A 15,393-nucleotide genomic window follows, 5' to 3' on the forward strand; every position below is an offset into this window, starting at 1 on the left:
TACCAACGAACCAATTTTGTAGGCTAAGAGATTAGGCAGATGAAAACTGAAATACCTGCACTCATTTATTTTTACATTTTTATAAATTTTACAGGCATGGTTATCACATCTTTAAGTCTCTCAAACCTAATATTAGCACTTACCTTGCTAAAATCAAAACAATACAGAAAACCCGAGTCGCCGTCATAAGTAGCTACCGTACAAAGGAGTCGATTGATTCGACAGTAAATCATTTATCTCTCTCTAAATCATCGTTCGATATCACAAGTTTAGCCTATAGAGAGCATCTGTTTAGTCTACAGTTTAATCATATAGCAGAAAATTATAGTGCTTGACTTGCTGTGCCAACCAGTTGAATACCAGATCGACTATCAAAAGAACGCTGGCTTCCTATATAAAAGTTTAATCAAAGACAGTGACGCTCTAGAATCAGCAGCGAATCTCCGTAATGCAGAAAATTTAAGATACACCAGTTTTAGATCTCTGAATAATACTGGCCACGCAGTGGTTCATACAAAAAAAATCTTTGGTTGTAGAACGAAACGGACGGTTTAGTTCGATTAAGCGATACATATTTCTTTGAACCACAATTAATGAGAGAACTTGAATCAAGCAGTTGACCATAGCATGCAGGCCATACATACTTATTGAGGCAATATTAGGTGTATTTTACTTCCATTGTTCCATGAACTAATACGTATATGCACCAAGTGTGCATCTGTATCATCTATCAGTGATTGCCATGAATATATATCAACCGAAAACAAGGGAATTGCCTTCCTGTCAATTTGTGGTGACGGCGCTGCTCGACACGCATGAAACGTGAAACTGTTTTTTTTTTCAAAGAATCCATCTCCCGTGTGACTACTTGTTATAAATATATATATATATACGGAATAATTCGATCTCGTGATTGGACTTTAAAGCTGTTGATAAAAGCATCAGTGTCCGGCTTCTCCTCATACTCGTACCGCTCCTCTCGGTTGTAGCCTGACCTACCATGATGATTCAGTCTATAGCCTGGACGATGACAAAGAGAAATAACCTACCCAGCATAAAAGGACCCATGCGGGTCTTTTGCGAGTCGACCCGCACATAGATGGCCTATCTGCTGGCAGCAGCCAGAGTCGTTCGGTAGGACAAGAACCGCTTTCTACTTCGAGCTGCGTGCCAACCACGTGGGTGCCGCACCTCTGCTCTCGCGTGAGCGCTTTGACAACATTACCATGGTGTTTTTTCTATTCGAACCGAGTCATGCCAACGAGAGCAGAACCCTGAGTACTGGCGTGATCGAACAGCAGCTGCTGCCGTTAGTGCAAGAGTACAGTCACCGTGACGATAATTGCCTCTGCTCAAAGTAAGGAAGAACAAATGGCTGAAGGAGAGAAAAAAGAGCAAATGCACCGCAAAACACAGCTGGGTGGTAGCGGAAAGGTGCTAGTAGACGATACATCTGCACAGATTAATGATATTTTTATAATAATTCTGCTATTTTAATTAATGAAGAGCTATTGTTTTAGTAATTCTGAATAAATTAAAACAGTAACTATGTTAATTTACTCTATTACGATAGCTGCCAAAGCCTTCTATATCATCAGAATAATTTTTGGACTATGTCATCATCACTAAGTCGATATTTTCCCCTAGCGGTTCCACTAATATTCTTGATTCTATCGAAGCCACCGAAGCTCCACAAAAGCCTTAAGTTGTTTTCTTCTAGATCTCTAGCGAGTTCGACAATGTCTCTGCCTTGAGCGCCGTATGGTTTTAACTAAAAACGTGTGTAGCAATGACATATAACGTTTCCAATGTATCATAACGCTGTCCTGCGGTATCCATGGGGCTGTCACACACGCGCTACCCTTCGAACGGCTTTTGGTAGTAATCCCGTCTCGCCACCGAAACTACTTATCGCTTCGCTGGCCTTCGCTAGGGCTTACAATAACTCAAAACCAGGTAAGTTTGACGCTTCAACTTCAAAATCACTATTTAAGTCATGTCAGCTTTGTACGGAAGCATAAAGACAGTTGCAGTTCAGCTGATGATGTAGTTCGTGCATGGTTTAACTACTTGGACACACCCATTTTAAGGTTAGACATAATTTAAGCCAGGGGACTGTTGCTGCCTGGAAAAGATCCATGCGATAGAAAGGTTCGGATGCGACCGGAGAAAGGCTTGCAAGCACGCTTTTACAAACTAAGATGAAGCGATAGCGTCTAATTTAGTCAACGAAAAGCTTGCATGGCTCGTTTTGTCAACGACCTGATCCTAGCCGCTCTGTTTAGCAAATTCATCTTTTGAAAACAGTTCAGCTGACGGTCACGTCTTGCAAATCACTCGTCTTAATTGCCCTTCTCGATGCTTTGCGTTAGAGCAGTCGTGTGTGAAAGCTAAGGAAGCTGGAGAGGCAGATTTAGTAACCGCTGTATCTAAACCCATCGGGCTCGCTGAGTAAAGAGTTAAGAAGAGCCTAGTAAAGAGCTTTCAAGGATTGGCTGAATTCGATTGTGAGGGCCCGGTACGACTGGAGGTGGAAAAAACACTGGGAGGAGGACCTTTGAGAGTTTCTAAAGTCCTATTGCGTATCGTAGCAAATATTGTAGTAAGCTGGGTGCTTGATCGAGGCAGAAAAGCTGTTCTTTTTCTTTGGCCAAGACCGGACTTATCATTTCGGAGAAAAATGGTGTTTTTAGGAAGTCGAGCTCAGAACGGTCCCATTCGATAACGTCTGGTAGCAAATTTTCAAACTTTTCTGTGATAGCACAGCTTTCCTTTGCGTTGAAGGGCCTGCGCCTCGGCGGGTTAAGCTGTATTCCACTTTGGCGCACAGATTCGCATTATCCTTAAACGTGATTAAAAATGATACCTCCTGGCAATTTAAGTCAATCAATCAGAGGGCCGTAGTCAAGACAAACGAGTAACCAATTCGATAAATGCGCAGGGCACTAAATACCACTATAATAGCTGTATTTCCCTATTGACTATCCGTTTAGAGAAACGAAATTTCTCCATTTTATCAAACATCAAAGGCGTTATTGGCTTGTGGCACACTTGAAACATTAAAGGATAGAGAGCCCCCGGGTAGTTGTGTTTAAAATGGAAAGTTTTTTCAAATCATGCTTTAAAAGGTAACATTTCTCATTGTAGCGTAGTACAACGAATACGCTTTGGACTAGAATTTCGATGCTTTAGACACATCACATGATTCTCCATTCTCCATTGGTGGGAAAAAGGCATTTCAGATGATTAAAAATTAGATTATCGAATCCCTCTGCTGCTCATAATGTGAAGGTCCTTTCGCGAGTAAGCGACTTCCTTACTTCGACCTAAACTCATTAAGCACATTTTAATCAGCGAAATCGGTTATGGCTGCTCCTGTTTAATCAACTATTCCGTTACGGCATTCTGTAGCGTTATTCCTTCAGCGCTGAAAACGTTCAGGCGGCTCATTGTTTATTGTGAGACTGTTCATTGACAGGGAGAACTTTTGGGGCAAAATCATAATGAGGGACCTTTAATAATTAATATACATATATATCATACGTTTGGTTTGTAAACGACACGAAAGTCTCAACCTTGTGGCTGTTGTTAAGAAATCTCTTGTCCAGATAACCCCGGTCAACTCAGGCGGGGCTTATAAGTATTTTGTTTTGGAAACTGCACTCAGCATATGTCTAAGGTTGCTCCTTTCCAGATATCGTTTTTATTCTAACGCTTTTTCAATAATTGATTTAAATATAGCATTGTAGATTCTACGCTACATATCCGCTAAAGCTAAAAATAATAGTTATCCCTTCTATAGTAGCCCGTTGTTTAACTGACAAAAGTTAAACTTGCGGCATGTTTATACTGTCTTATTGGTTATGTACTGGTGAAAGATATGGCTATGTAAAAGAAGGCACTGAATCGTTGCGAAAAGACACTCAGTTTTTCATGAAACAAGTTATGCTATCAGATGAATTGCATAGTATAGTAGCTGAGATTTTCTTATCTATAGCATGGAAAAACCAAAATCTAATTGACAAAAGACGTTGTAACTTTACCTTAACAATAATGATACAACTACAGAAATGAAATTCATAGAAAGCCCTACGGATATTCCGCAATAAGAGCGCTGTGTTCTGCTTCCGAGCTGGACCACTGACGATGATGTTCTCTAGCAGAGTATGCGCGAAAACCAGTAACGAACTGTAATGTTTATGTTGTAGTCGTCTAGTTACTTTGTGGTTGCCCAGTCACAGTACGATTGAGAATTAGTAGCAGTAGTATGCAGCTTGTCTAGCACTTGATTACCCTAGCTGGTTTGAGCTTCGTAAACTTCGATTGTTTGGGGTAGAACATCCTCCGGTCGCATCAGCAGCAGCCGGAGTCAATTGAGCTGAGATTTCTACTTTTCTATACAGTCGTCACAGCAGCAGCAACAACAGTTACCGAGGGGTACCATCTCCTCTCGCCAACAACGCCAGCGATTCATCGGGCTTTAATAACGCAAACACAGAGAGAAAAATAGAGTCGCACAAGAAGATGGAATCACATAGGCTTGATCCGAAACGGAAGGCAGAAGAGCCACAGGCAGTCGACTGTACCGGATCAATAGCGACGACGTAGTTGCTAGCACTGATCGGGAACGGCAGGCGGTAGTTAAGATTCTCGTCCTGTTTTAGTTGTTCAGGCAATGTACATATAGCTTGCTGCTTCTGAGCTCATCTGCCATTGAAACGCGATCGACCAGATGCCTTCATCAACACCCACCAGCCGTAACGTTGACGGATAAGCAGATACTGCTAACTAAATAACCGTGCTAGTTGCCTGCCTCGGTTTTGACAGACCTGACTTTTAGTCTCCTGCATCCGATCATTATGGTCCTTAGCCATTATTGAAATGAGGTTCACAGAAATTGTCATCCTCACATTACCACCATTGCAACGGGGTAGGACGAGAACGAACGTCTCATTTAAATGCCTATAAGAGTTCTTTTGTGCATATATTCAAATTATGCCGACCGACTAATGCACATGCAGAAAACAGCAACATGATTTGGTAAAGTAGTTTCACCCATGCGTCCTGTTTAGTTTCAGAATTTTCCTTCATCGTGTATAATGTACGTTTCGTACGGCGATTTTCGAACAAATCAGTTGTTTTGGTCTCTTTTGGCTACAACGAATAGCTTATCACTACCCTATCAAGAGCAGGCCTTCACTGAAATGTTTCGCCTTTCAAGGCATATTCAGCGTTTTTATAAATAAGTGGCATCTTTATTACAGCAAGTGTATATTGTCACGTGCACACTCGATAACTTACTGCTGATGTTGTACTAAATACTGGTATATCTAAGACATCAAAAGTTGCCGACTAACGACACATGTCAGATCAGGTAAAATTTTACCAACAAAGCAACATATGTACGATATCATACCACAACTTTCCGATGCTGCAATAGAGGAGTAAGTGACTAAAACATTGATCTGACTACGCCGTTTCGGATTCAACTCCCAGATTATTAATAAGCTATTTTAGCTTTACGTCCCGAACAACACTGCCACACAGTCAAACGACAGACGTCTACTAGAACGAGAAAAACAGCATTTCTGATTCCATTTACATCCATTTAAATCCAGCAAGCAAACAGGACCGAAACAGGAGTCATATATTTAAGTGCTATGCTATGCTTTACAGCTAGGGCTCAGTAAATTGCTAGCGATTTTAGCTCATTACATCAGCTGTTCATTTTTAAAGGTCCTTACTGTTTTATTTTTGAGAGACCACTCGTGATCCCTGCAAATGTTTTCGTATAGGAAAAAATGCCGATATGTAGTTGTAGAGCTTCCACGACTAATCAGATGCAGTCTTAGAAGTTTACCTGTTCACAAATACGTTCATTATTACACAAGTGTTCTAAATTATTTTCTAGTTTTAGGGGAAACTAATTATATCATAAATCATGGATCTTTATTTAGGGCCATGAAATTTCACTTGAGGATCAGTTTCTGCGATTTCACACTTCCTATGTCTAATGTTTAAGCAAAGTATTTCTCTGGGGGCCTTCGGCTTGGAGCGCCTCATAGATATCCGGCTGTGGAGTCCCTTGGGTACTACTACGGGAAACCAAGAAGTGCGCGCTCAGCCTCGCTGCCTTCATATAGTTTTTTCGGTGTTATTAGTAATGCCTTTTTTCCATCCATACGTCATAGCTTTCCACCGAGAAAAACCTTTGCGCAAATAACCAAATTTAAACCTGCAACTAACTCTACTTTTTACAGAAGTCCTCGTACCGTCTCAGCCATTATTGGGCCAATAAATCTAACTCCCTGGTAGTCTAAAAATTTCATGATCTAGTTCCTTCCTAACCTACTTTTGGGGAACATTAGACATATATATATATATATATATATATATATATATGTTACCATGTAAATGATCCTTTTGGGATTTTCCAATCTAAGCCTTTATAACTTTGGGACTATTTTTATCACGTTTTACACTAGAGCTCTTACTATAATGTTGTGTCCCACCAAGTGTAAACTTGATTCATATAACTCAAATGCATTGGTTGTTCTTTAATATTGAAAGCTTGTAAAGAGTTCTTTCCGAACGAATCTTTCCCTAATTTCATACTTTTTTGTCAAATCTTATCGACGAATAGAGTTTGGTTAACTTAAAATTTTCGTATGTGAGATAAATAATAATTGCAGTATACGATGCTTCGGAACTGTCTATATCGAAATTATTTGAATCTAGATCTGTCTGATTAAACATTCTCGTCACCTATATTTAGGATGTGAGGAACTTGGTCTGTTTGAGTGATTTGACCACATTTTCTAGAGGTTGTATATTGTTGAGTTTTTATGAGCAATTCTTATTACATTAAGAGTTAGCTTTGCAAAACCTTTAGGAATAACATTTTTTCAATGATTTTCGGAATCAGGATCATGGAAAGGATCTTTGCGGTGTATCACCGATTTAGACGATGCAATATGGAGATATATTGTTCTTAGTTTTTCAGCCCAGTTGGCGGCAATATGGCGTGCACAGCTTTGGCTAAACTTCACATTCATATGAAGTTATCCAGTTTATCAAGGACAATGAATCTTCTAGAAATATTTATCAAAGGAAATTGTCGTCACAAGATGCCTTAAACAAACTAGATCGTCTCGAACGAAATCTATCACAATAAAACTGGCCGACTAATTATTCAACACCTTCGAACGTCAAAGTTGCATTTGTGTTATTTCTTAAATATGGTTCAGTAATGAGGGTTAGGGCGATCGATTGTAGGCGTTGGATGATGTGTTTTTTCTCTCAGCTTTTCACTCTCTATATATTGAATTATTCCAGATCTTAATCATGAAATATTACCGCAAGGGTCTACGGGGGATCGATGGCATAACTAGGCCTTCAGTTCCCCGCCGAAACCCACGGAAAGCAGGGTTACATTACAAAGTACCAACCCTTGCCATGTTACTTTTTCCATCGGTTGTTGGCTATCCGATCTGTTGCCTTACTGAAAGATAACGCCCAGGAAGCTTCGATAGCTAAGTCTTTCATCTAGATCTTTCTCCCGCTCCGCAATACAGGTGCAGTCAGTTTTTTGATCGATTTTTTTCTTCATCGTTAGTTGGTTGACTTATATTGTATTAAAGTTTGTAAAACAGAATGGTATTTACATGTAGAAGAGATAAATTACACATATTTTTTGGTTGAGCGTCGCTCTGAAATGCCCTATTAACTCTTTTCTCTAGGACACTACTGCTACCACATAAGCCTTGAGCTACCGCTCGTATCCACGTAACCTCCAGATTTACGGAGATAGACCAGGCTAAGCATTATTCGTAGCTAAAAAACAAAACGTAATATCTGAATCCGTTTGAATAATTGACTTTTTATCCTATTTGACAGAGCTACAATAATAGCGGCCTTAGATAAAATGAAGATGCATATTGTTATATTTTACATATCTTTTTTTAATAATTGGTACTTAAAAAAGAAACTACACTAACCAATACATGCCCATCTTCGCCCCCGCTGACTACGGTGCTCCCAAACCACTGATGCGCTTTATTCTCTAAAGGCGCTCCTGACTGATTTCGTCGCACCCCCTCAGTGTCCAGATCAACTGGTGAGCACCGTTCCGAATCTACTGCGCAGCTGAAAACCACTCCACCTTCCTGGCTGTCGGATCGGCCTGTGGCGCTTGTTGGAGCGCCTACAAGTAACCTGCAATAACAGAACAGTCATAATCGAAGTCTCTAAATTAGAATTCAAAATTAAATCTATTATAATTCGGTTTAAAATTAATGTTCACCATTATTATTATTATTGTTATGTCTTCAAATCGCCAACTTTCACTGGCTTTTTTAATGACTTTCCTAACACCTACAGATTATTAACGTCTTAACCAACCAGCTAATCATCTTGAGCAAACATATTAGTAAGCCTACAGACTTAGTAGAATCATTATATAAATACATAAAATAGTAATAAAATGTTCGTTCGCGAACTAATTGGAAAATTCAGACTGTTAGAAATCTAAATGTAACACTGTTATTTTCTTATGGAATGAACCTAACATAGGACAAAATAATAATTACATAGAGTTCTAAAACGCGTACTTCAATGACTTTAGGTAAGTGGGCCGACGAGAAAGCTAGATCAAAGATGCCACGCCTAGAAAAATTTTTTTCTAAAAGTACGAAAAGAGGACTCGAACTGCCGCACTTTCTGAATCTTTTCTATATAATGAAGGGCTGTGTAAAAAAAATTAGTTTTGCACCGTATTGCATTCTTTAACGGCTTTATCGTTCAGTAAATGCACGACGATACAGATGAATGTACTATTTGCAGATATCTCATGGTACCTGCAATAATTTCATGTCAGATGGTGATAGACACTCGGTAGCAACACCGTAACATTGAGTAGACACCTTCTTCCCAAGAGAAAATTGTTCTGTTGACTTGAAGGTCTTGAAACGTATAGAACAGTTACGACATGGCATAACACTTCAGTGCTTTTGTCTCAAAGCCACAACTGTGACTCCATTTTACGTCTCCAGCTCACGTCTGTTGGCTCTTATGAATAGAATCGATAAAGTATAGTTAAAAAAAAAAAGGGCATTTTAGAGGCATTCACTAACCGATGCATAATCCGTGAAAGATTCATGTATACGGCTTTATCTTTTACTAAATGTCGATCTAGACGTCTGGGTGCTTTTAAAAGTTGAGTTAAGAGATCTATATGTACAGTCACACAAGCAGTTTATCTTTAGTGATCACCATAACAACCTCGCAAAGACAAAAGACCCATACATAAGTGTTATATAGTATTAAGTAACATAAACTAAGTAATGTAACGTTTGAAGGATTTTACTCAAGCCTTCGAATACAACCCCCTTTTCGTATCGGCTTTCTGTTCTTATCCAATATCTTAAACAATTCGATGACAATGAAATCCGGCGTACGTAACTATCGTTTTTTGAAAGTAAACGGCAGCTTGTCACTTCACCTCATTAATTATTATAGTCATATGGCAACCATCTGAGGCTTCTTTAAAGGTTCCTTTAAAAAAGAAGACAAATAGGCTCTCTTTCTACTATAATGCTAGTCATGTTATACTAACAACCAGATAACATTCTTCTCACTAAGAGAGGTAACGAACAAAAACACTTCTGTTACACTGAGTATGCTCACATCAAGAGCGAACGTATTTACACAAACAAGTGTGAATACGGATGCAGAAAGAAAGAAAGAAAGAACAGAACATAAAAAAGCCAAAAAAGGCGTCGTCTTTTGTTGGGTTCTCAGTTGGAGTCAAATAAGAATCAGCTAACAACGAAAAAATACTAAAAGTTCAAAACAGATATAAAAGCTAAATTATTTTTCGATAGCTCATGTGCATTCCTTAGAAAGCATGCCTTTAAAAGGCAAGCTCCCTTAGCATGCCTATTATTATTAGTCCCCTTCTCCGTTTGAGCTTGTTGCTGTTAATACGCTCGACTGTTTTTGTTCTAGTACTATGACGCATCGCCCTCCTACTCAGTAAGATGGGTGTTAAACGTTAACGCTAATCAAAATATGTTGACAAATTTGGGAAAGGAGGACGACTTTAATGTGTACGTTGTCTGCTAAACAAGCAACAGCTTCGAGCGGCATCTATCATTTGACGGAAATTTGTACCTTGAAATTATCGACGCTTTACTCCCGTTTCAATCCTTAGCTATCTGGGCGCCGTGACACCGCTAAATAGTTAACACATGAATACTTCGTTGAACATACCTTTAGAGGGTGTTTCCTAGCAACAAGGAATGGACTGGTCAAAGCTAGCGGTACAAATGAAACCCGAGCTTAAGCGAATGTATCTCAAATAGATGAACTTTACCCTATGGAACCAAACAGAAAAATCGTATGTTCCTGAAATAGAAAAACTTACTATTGGAGATTAACTGCGCGTCTTATGTTTTGAGAATTAAACCAAAAGGAATATGTTGCGTTTGGAGCTGCTGAAAAGAGGGTTCTGTCTGATATTTGTTCAAGCTTCTTCGTGGAGGTGGTTTCTTTACGAGTGCCGATCATCTTTATTTTTTTTTTCTTATTTGGCGTTTACGGGAGCTGGTGAAAGGTCCACCCATTGAAATACACTCATTAAATAATACTGTTCCTGGAAACCAAACTATAAAAGTCAACCGGTATAACTGTTTCATTATATCATTACTTTATTATTATTATTATTATTATTATTATTACGTTGAGTAGTCGAGCTAGACTATACGTTTATGTATTACTTCTTTCTAACACTACGTTCGTCCTGTTTTGCGTTTCTCTTGATTCAAAAGGATCTCTAACGTACATTTATGCTGCTATATCGAACATAAATCCTTCGGCAAACGAAAACTTCGCTAATTTTCGCGTTTACAGATTTGCCAAAAGACTGCTCTACATGCTTACTCTTGATGGACAATCGCTCTGTTGGTGCAGTAAAAAAAATCAGGTTACAAAATAATACTTATTATTTTCCGATTTAGTAGAAAAAGTTTATAACGGGATAAATGGTATACCACTGCATGGATACCTAGAACATTGAGTCTCCTACATATGCCTAAGGATTAGTTATATTATTGACAGACAGCAATTTCCCAGTTATCGCGCAATTTCGCCTAACGGAACTCTGACGCCAGTATTGCTCTGCGTACGACTGCAACCCAGGTACTCATTCGTTTTACTTCACCGCGTATACAACAACGTTGCTACGATCTGATCTCATGATCATTCAGCCACTGGGACACATATGGGTTTGCTGACGAACTTCTTAGTTAGAAGGTTAGGGGAACGAGTATGTATATTTTAGCATATAACCGAACAGGACTATGTCCACAGTATCTCTTTGTCGGTGTCGCTACTATACACACAGGACACCCACGGCCTGAGTCACCTGGCAGCTGCAAGCCGTCTAGCTACTTATCTATCTACCCACCTATCTACGCAGAGATACCCTAAATAGCTGACCTATGCCATCGTTATGTAGCTGGTTTCCGTCCGTTTGTCGGTCCGTAGGTTTGTCTCCATCGCAATGTCCTTAACAGGAGCCATTGTTTCGTGGGTGGAGTTACAGATCGTTTTCCGCGCACATCCCTTTTCTCTTCTACACATCCTGCCACTGCGTCAATCGTCTTTAGTGAGCGATGTTCCGTATTTTACTTTTTTTGTTAAAGAGGACGTACGCAGCCGAAGTGACACTATTGCGTTAATTCGTGTTATGGCTTATTTGCCATCTAGACATTTTCACCAAAAGCGTGCTTCACCTAATCATGCGGTATCTTCAGTGCCTCAATACGTATAGATCTGCTTGTGAAATAGATGTAGTTTTAATGCTGAGTCTAAAAGACCACAACATAGTAGGAATTAAGACGCCTAACTTAAGGCAACGTATCGATACACGAATGAGCTCCTATTACCGGTATTTTACATTTTTTTCTAAGAGTTGATAGCCAATTTTTATTGTTGCTTATAGTAGAAGTGAAAGTTATGTGGCGAACATACATATAGGTATATATATTTTCAAACATTGGACCATGCCTCGAGAAAAAATAAGACGCATGCCCTTCCACAGAACGCCACTGTCTTGGAAAAAGTACATTGACTTGTTGGGACTTAATATATATTTAATACGGATATAAACTTGGTCCAAAAGCTCATTAGACGATGCCATTTTACATGTACAGTATCTAAACTGTGGAAGTAGATTAGCACTCAGCTTAATCATTAGCTATGGTAATGCCATATTAGCTAAATGGTCCTTTATAACTTCTACCACTGCTAATGGCGGTCTGCAAAGCCGCTCAGCAGTTCGAGCCCTCCAACGTACATATATATATGTATAATTTGTACTACATGATCTTATTCAAAGGTTACCTTACCTAGGTAAATAGTTGCAACTTGATGCCATCATCTGACATTCGTTTTACCACTAAAATAAATGTTTCGAGTTTTACATTTGGTACTGTCATTAAACATTACTTCGGACGACGTAAGACTGCCACTAGTATAATTATTACTGATACAACAGAATGATAACTGAGGAAGGCTGGTTCTGACCGGAAACCCAGTCTTGTTTGAACTTAATCATAGGGCAAGGCACAACACGGGATGATTTTTTCTGAAGTGATTAGATAATACGTGCATGGAAAAAACTAACCGCCAGGGCAAGACGAAGGATTAAGGATTTTACTCCATCAAGTGCCTGCGGGCTAATGAGTGCATCGGACATGCCTGTTTGTATTGTGGCAAACAAATCATTTTTGGTACGCCATCCTAGAGGTACACATTGTTTATCCCTGCTCAGCTGCGATCCGTCTTTTCGAAAGAATAAGGAGACATAAAGTGCATACAATGATAAATAGTTGGTATTCTAATTTTAATTCCGATTTTATTTTGACTCGGTCACTTAGAAAATGGGTGACAGCAACGAGGTATTCGTAGCAATAGTACGACTCAGGAAACTTAAATATATTATTCATTTAGCTATATAGCGGCACATTTGCTATACACACGGCTATACACACTGATATACGCTTATGGGTTGTTAAATATCCGACGTTAAAACAATGGGTCAACAACACCAATGGCTGAATGTCCCAGCTAAGTGTCTTTTTTTTGTATCCGACAAATGTCAGTCAGAACAAGCATGCTGTTATAGGTTAATAAAAACACAGTGTTGTCTATAGGATTTCTCTGGATCAAGCTAACGTAATTTTATTCAAGATAAAGGTGTCTAAGATCGAAGTTTTCTTTCATTTTGTTGTCTAGTGGGGATCGGCAGTATGACAGTGTAGTGGTGCGTGGGCGTTAGGAAAGGTGTATTGTTTGAAAAAAAAATCGTTTGTTAAATCACGTGTGGTCAGTTCAACGCACTTGTTCGTTCAGCTTCTATAAAAGTGAAGTTGTGATGCGTATACATAGCGTGACTACACGTTAGTCTCGTTAGAAGCGTGTCACGCGAAATGAGAAACAGGTTTGCTATCGTCGCTTTATGAATCTCTACATTTGTAGCTTGATTTTTTTCCCGCAAAGCGATTCTCGGGCGGGTGGGCCTTGCATGGTTATACAAGCTCGTACGATTTTTGTGCTAGAATATACTGAGACTAGTATCATGTCGGTGTTGTTCAGGGCTTTAATACTTTCTGGCTAGAAGTGGCATCATCACTGTCATGGCAATAGATCTGATTAAAGTGCGACTGTACAGTCCCATCAACGATCTTCAATAATGTGGCTGATTGATCTCTGCGGTCGTCAGGTCCTACCGAGCCGTGGTGAATCGTGAACGAATGCAGCACCATCGACGGCAACGAACTACTAACGGTTGAATGCTCTATAAACGTAGAGCTCTATGCACGAGTCTAGAGACATGCGAATCGGTCAAAAATAGCTCAACGAATTATAGGGTATACGCGTTTCAGTCACGCGAATAACGTTTTCGAGTCGACGCTGGTGGACTTTTTCACGTGAAAAATAGAACAAATAGAGAATACCGAGCTTGCCGTTGATCTACCGTTGAAAAGAAATCAGGACATTGATTAATCGATTCTTGAAGTTCTGTGAATTCGAGCCAGCTTACGCGAGTGTGGACTCGTACCTTCTTTGCAAACAAATTCCATCGCGTTTAAAATACGTTATGGACACTCCATCGACAGTTAAAGTATAAGCGAAGAGCACATAGCGTTCGCAGTTAGCTAAAGCACAGTCGACTCGATCAGTTGCTAATAGTCTCAACACAGCCTAAAGTCGCACTCGATATGAATACCAACTGAATGCAACAAACTGCTATTAATAATTTTACTGTGATATTTATTATTACTAAAAACGATTGACGATGCACCATTGTAGAAAGTTACAGCCAAGTAAAAGTTTACGCACTATATCGCATCTGAGAGAAATGGATTACCAACTTACGTCTATCGATAAAAACATAGGCGTTTCTGTAGCCGTAAATGTAGTATAATCTAAACGTTTCTTTTCCTCCTAATCAATATGTATAGGACGCAAATAAGGTCAAGTAAACATCAAATCTATATAAGAATATTTCGTTGATTACATCTACACATTTTACCTTTTTCGGATAAGTATTATCGAAGCTCGAATTCAACACCTATTTTAGCCTCTGGTGTTATTTAGGCGGCCCAATACGTCTTCGAGGACCGTGTGTTGACGTCCAAACATATTGAGTAAATGTCAAATTGTAGGTGTCTACAGTGAAAGTGGGCTGTGCCAAATAGAGTGAATTCTAGTTTGCCTCACACATAAAATCAGATAGCGCTAAACCACGTCTTTCAATTAGTTGCCCGTCGTAGTTCATTTCTTAGCTCACGTTGAACTTCTCTGTATACGTATGTACAAGATGCTGAACTGAAGCACCGTTCTTCGGAAGCTGCGAAAGGAAAGGCAGCTCCGAGGCGCCATTTTTAGAATTCGTGTTTCTGGTTCATTGCGTTCGCTCACCAACAGAACAAAAAGGCGTGCTAAACCACATAAAGCTCATAATACTCTGGCAGTTCTCTGTTGATTTCGTTCACTTAGTGGGTTCAGTATCATCGGCGAATGCTTGCTGAAGCTCAATGGCTTCCTATTATTTCACCCAAGAACGTTTCAGAATATCTTCATTTGTCCTACATTCAAGTATTACTAATGAACGAATAGGAGCAAAACGAACGATAGATGTTTTATAGGTTGTTGTACGAAGCGTTATTTTCATATGCCGTGGATATTGTTTATGCTGAAAGCCATGTGCGTTTCTCAAGATTATATTTGCTAATTGAAACCAATAGAACATTGGTTACATTGGGCAAAATCGTCACGAAATACGAGATAGCTTCATACGAGCTAATCCTTCTCAAGCATGAACGTTGT

At 39.4% G+C, this 15,393-nt stretch overlaps 1 protein-coding gene and 1 long non-coding RNA gene across 4 annotated transcripts in view; one reads left to right on the forward strand and one right to left on the reverse strand.

The window, feature by feature from the left end:
* The window catches only part of LOC111262027 (integrin alpha-8), a 45,082-nt gene that overhangs the window by 17,226 nt on the left and 12,463 nt on the right, over nt 1-15,393 (reverse strand). For all 3 annotated transcript variants that reach the window (XM_022835995.2, XM_022835997.2, XM_022835996.2), the window contains exon 2: nt 7,998-8,214. In XM_022835995.2, coding sequence (XP_022691730.1) covers nt 7,998-8,214 — 217 coding nt within the window. The remainder of the gene's footprint in view (nt 1-7,997; nt 8,215-15,393) is intronic.
* LOC111262028 (uncharacterized) lies at nt 1,141-7,135 on the forward strand. The gene is made up of 3 exons (XR_002681334.2): nt 1,141-1,357; nt 1,883-1,956; nt 6,996-7,135. It is a non-coding gene; the product is annotated as an uncharacterized LOC111262028 (long non-coding RNA).

The sequence above is a fragment of the Varroa jacobsoni genome, unplaced genomic scaffold (genome assembly GCF_002532875.2).
Source record: "Varroa jacobsoni isolate VJ856 unplaced genomic scaffold, vjacob_1.0 scaffold_622, whole genome shotgun sequence".
Taxonomy (NCBI): Eukaryota; Metazoa; Arthropoda; class Arachnida; order Mesostigmata; family Varroidae; genus Varroa; species Varroa jacobsoni.